Source organism: Sparus aurata, chromosome 10 (genome assembly GCF_900880675.1).
Source record: "Sparus aurata chromosome 10, fSpaAur1.1, whole genome shotgun sequence".
Taxonomy (NCBI): domain Eukaryota; kingdom Metazoa; phylum Chordata; class Actinopteri; order Spariformes; family Sparidae; genus Sparus; species Sparus aurata.
This window is the reverse complement of record NC_044196.1, coordinates 23,953,119-23,957,616: the sequence shown is the minus strand read 5'-3', so window position 1 is coordinate 23,957,616 and position 4,498 is coordinate 23,953,119. Positions and strand designations below refer to the sequence as shown.

The window sequence follows — 4,498 nt, the reverse complement described above, 5'->3', positions numbered from 1 at the left end:
GCTACGAGCAAAGTTTCATGTTGTGTCGAGCCTTCTTAGTGTTCTAAAAATAGCGATTTTGAAGCTAGCATGTCCTGCCCCTTGCACTCCTGTTCAAAATTAACGTGCCCAAAACCGAAACTACGGTAAATCTTAAAAGTGCCTTTTTCGTCGTAATTATGCTTTCACACGAAGGTTTGACTCATATTCAATCCCAAATAAAGCCTCGGTTGCTTTTTGGCGAGAGTTTCGCTTTAACGTTACTTCCTGGGGCCAGAGCCTCCGACAGCGGCTACTCTGAGGCTGCTGGTATCTGGCCGGGAGAAACAGGGAACCCAGGCAGGCACACGCGACTTTCCAAAGCGCGAGAAAGTCGTGCACAATAATATAGCATCAACCAATCAGACAAGATTTATTTATTTATTTTTATAGCGCTGTTTACAAAATTGCTTTGTCACAGATTATAAAGAAACTTACATTTTGCCCCACCACCAAATTTCCCAAATTCATCATGGTAGATATGACGGGAGGTTGGGAAATTTGGTGGTGGGGCACAGACTGACAATCTTAAACATGGGCAGATGCCACAGGAAGCACAAGTCCTTATGGGCCAGCTGACTAATCACTCTGTTCCCTGTGTAGCGTTATTCAAAAGCTAAATGACAATTTAGTTTCTTCAATTCCTTTACAGCTACCAAATTAATAATCTGATCACTATATACCACATACAAGTCTCTATATCACAGTCATGGTGACCCTCTACAGTCACGAACTTTTACATCAGTCTGCATTCTTTTGTAGCGAATTTCTTATTCAGATGTTCAAAAACGTGCATGGTTTGAAATAATACAAATCTACCTCCATTTTTCTATTTGATTATTTGTTTGCAGAAGTTAAAAATGAAGCAATGCCTTCTGGGAATTTCAAGACTGAATCGAGTGGACCACATCTGCGTGGTTGTTGGAAGTTGGAGATTGAAAATTGGAAACAGATTAAGCTAGCAAAAAAAAGAATCGAGGCATCAAGCGAATACAAGGGGTGAGCGGAGAAAAAAGAAATCTGAGAGCACTGTAGCCCGACGGTGAAAAATGCTGCAAACCGACTGATTTGTTTTTAAAATCAAGTGCAGCTTCATCTAGAAGTGGTAAACATGGATAACGAATGATGGTAAGACATTATTATGGAACGGCTGGCTCTGATGATTTAGTTATGCATTGATATGTCCATGTTTTGGTGCACTTGTTTATAGCATCACTGGGGCTCAAAAGTGTGTTTTCTTTCCGTGCGTCAAAAGTTCTGCCAGTTGCGCAATATTTAGGTTTAGCTTCCATTTAATATTAGATAACTAATTATAATTGGGCATTGATAAAGTTGTCCTACATCGGGGAGGTGGAGGTGGAGTACTGGCACGAGACTAGCTGTTATGTCAGTTCAGGACGAATTAATCTGTGTTCGTTTAGTAATGCCTCGCTGCATGTTTAGTATGCAGCTGTTTTTGTCTGAAATAGTTAAGTTTCGTTTTGATTGAAAGTTAAGAGAGTTGCGTGCATAAACCTCTAGTCCAGCGTCTTTAACACTAGAGCCACCGGCTTATTACATCTCGCGCACGCGCAGAATGTACACGCTACTATGGAGCTGGCAAAACATCGAAGCGGTGTGTTCAATGCTACTTTTGTGCCGAACGGGTCAGACGAGAGGCAACAGAGTGGTTGGATAAGGCAGTTGGACGTCTGGGCGCTGTGTGGGGGCCTTTACATGTAAAAATTTTGTTGAGAGCAATAAATTGAAAGTGCAACCACCAAGGTTAGAGATTTAAAAGTTTATTCATGATGCTGTCAGACATTTCATTTACTCAGTTTGTTAATATATTTACAACAGTTAAAAAATTAAATTACAATCATAGCTACACATAGCTGTAGTGTTCGAGACCACCAACCTGTACAGACCCATTAGGCCTGAGGCCTAATATAGACTGGCCTACAACTGAACAGCTCAAGGCCTGCTTGACCTGCTGACACAAGCTCTCAAGTCAAACAATGGCAATAAAAAAAATAAAATAAAAAAAAATATATATATAATATATAATCCCTAGGGAAAGGGGGGTTTAAAAAAAGAAATATCCATACACTGAATTAATTGAGCTGTGATGGTGAGTGCTGATGCTTGTTTCTAACTACAACCACATCCACTTAAAGCCCCCTGTTGTCCCAGATTTCCTGGGCCTTGGTGCTCTCCAGCTGCTGCAGGTGGAGGGCCAGTGGCAGCAGCAGGTCGCTAAGGTGCTGACTGGAGAAGGTGAAGGCATTGTGGGCTGTGGCCTCTGCAGGCGGGGTGGCGAGAGGAGAGGTTGATGGAGAGGAAGAGGTTGAGGAGTTGGGTGAGCTGGCTGTGAAGGGGGAGGAAGGGGAAGGTAAACCTGAACTTCCAGGGGACGGCTGAGGGTAGAAGGAGCCTCCGAGGGTCTGGTGTGAGGTTTTGACCTTGCTGGGGAGGCCGTGCTGGAAGCGACAGCGTGTTCCGTAAAGGCAGAAGCCAAAAGAGTTGAATGTGCGGCACAGAGCTCCACGTGGCTTCCACTCCCTGGTCTGTGGTTGGAGCTGGGGGCTGGGAACAGGCACCGTCTTCTCAACATCCAGTGACTCCAGAACACCATCAACATCACCACCCTCGACATGCAGGAAGTTACAGCGGGTGCCAAAGGGACAAACGCCAAAGGAACGGAAGGTGCGACAGGGAACATTCCTGCGACGGCGCTGGGCGGGGCGCTGCTCAGTGGCGTTGTGGACGAAGAGGCAGCGGCTGCCGTAGTAGCAGTAGCCAGTAGTGTGGTAGCTGCGACACAACTCTGTCTTGTACTTTGGGTGACGGAAGGGAACATGGAGCTCATGGAGGCCGTGGGCAAACTGACAGCGCTCAGCATATTTGCAGAAACCAGTAGCAGAGTAGCTGGTGCAGAGCTCCGTCTTGTAGCGGGTGGAGCAGACCCAGGGGATGAGGGGAGGGGAAGAGGACTCTACCAGGGGCAGCAACGCCTTAGCAAGAGAGACTCCACTGCCACCATCTCCATCCCCATCTGATGCCTCACTGGACAGCAGGTTGTCCACCATCTCCTCATCTTGGTAGGAAGGCAGGAACAAGTCATCCCCACTAGTCTGAAAAAGGAGAAAAAAAAAACACAAACTCATTTGGGAGGTCGGTAACAATAATCTGACCTCATCTCCTTCCTGGCATCTGTTCCAGTTTATAGCTTCTTCAAAGGGCAACTCCACCAACTGGACATATTAAACCATTTACAGGTGTTGTGAGTTCTACTGCATGTGAAAAGTAGTAAGCCCTCTGTGCTCCAGAGGAAGCTGCATGAAATCTGATAAATTGCCTTCAGTGATGTCACTCAGTTGCAATGTGGGTAATGTAGGCACTAGGTTTTCAAAAAGCAAGAACAGTGTGATCTCTTCTGCTGTATCCATTTTGATCACTTGTTTTAAAACTGTCTGAGTCCAGTGTTAGACCAGTGGACAGCTTTTAGAATTATGGAGCCTACATTACCCACAATGAAATTTAGTCACCAAGCAACTTCACTGGAGGAAGTTTATTACATACTTTTGTTTGTTTTAAGTTTGAAAGGGTTCAGTGCAAAGCTAAATCAGCATCAAGCTCACATGGCACAACTGCAACCACACACCATTTACTATGGCTCAGCTTTTTAAGCATTTACCCAGATTTATTTAGAGCTCATGAGCCAACAGGGCAAGAGGAAGAAAAGGCTGCATCTGATGAGAATCATACATCCTTTCTTCATTAACAGTTAAGCCACAGAATTATCAATATATGACTGACATTCTAAATTGCTGTGGATCAATAGTCAATAAATACGTGTTTGGTTGCTTTCCAGATGTCAGTAACAGTAGGAGCATTCCTTTGATAAAGCTACAGCCAACCTATTAAATTCATCTAGTGTACCGATTTCATACCCACACAGCCTCCAACTGAAGCAGCATGCAGGAAACTCACATCCATTTGTCTCATAAGCTATGATGTTGTAAATTCATTTAAAAGGCACCACAAACATATGTACTGGACCTACCTCAAACATGGTGGCAGACAGACAGAAGGGCAGAGAGTAGCTGGTGATATGTGGAGCCGGCAGCCTGCAGTCTCCCTGTGACACCGTACGTTCTCAGAGCGGCATGGACGCGAACACTATTGTTCTGTTCAGCTCAGGAGACACACGTGCAGACCTGCTGCTGTCCGAATGTCTTTTAAACCGCCTCGGTCTTCCCGCCTTCACTCAGATGAGCATCAGGTGCGTACGACCTCAACGTCACAGGTGTGTCTCGAGCGGCCAATCACGTCCACGTGCGGGACCAGGCTGAACCATACTGGTTCGTGGCTGTGGTAACGATTAGTCTAAATCTTGTGGATGTATTGGAGTCAAGTGTGGCTCATTGATTGTGGCAGGACTGTGTGAGTCACCGGAGTCCCTCTGGTCCTCACCTCTCTGCTGTCTTCTTCATGTTAT

At 45.4% G+C, this 4,498-nt stretch overlaps 1 protein-coding gene across 1 annotated transcript; it reads right to left on the bottom strand.

Moving 5' to 3' along the window:
• Positions 1-1,783: 1,783 nt before the first annotated feature.
• cth1 (cysteine three histidine 1) lies at positions 1,784-4,254 on the bottom strand. Its single transcript, XM_030429909.1, has 2 exons — positions 4,064-4,254; positions 1,784-3,131 (listed from the first exon to the last, which is right to left on the bottom strand). Exons 1-2 carry the CDS (start codon positions 4,070-4,072, stop codon positions 2,169-2,171), a joined length of 972 nt encoding a protein of 323 aa, XP_030285769.1. The 5' UTR covers positions 4,073-4,254; the 3' UTR covers positions 1,784-2,168.
• Positions 4,255-4,498: the final 244 nt, after the last annotated feature.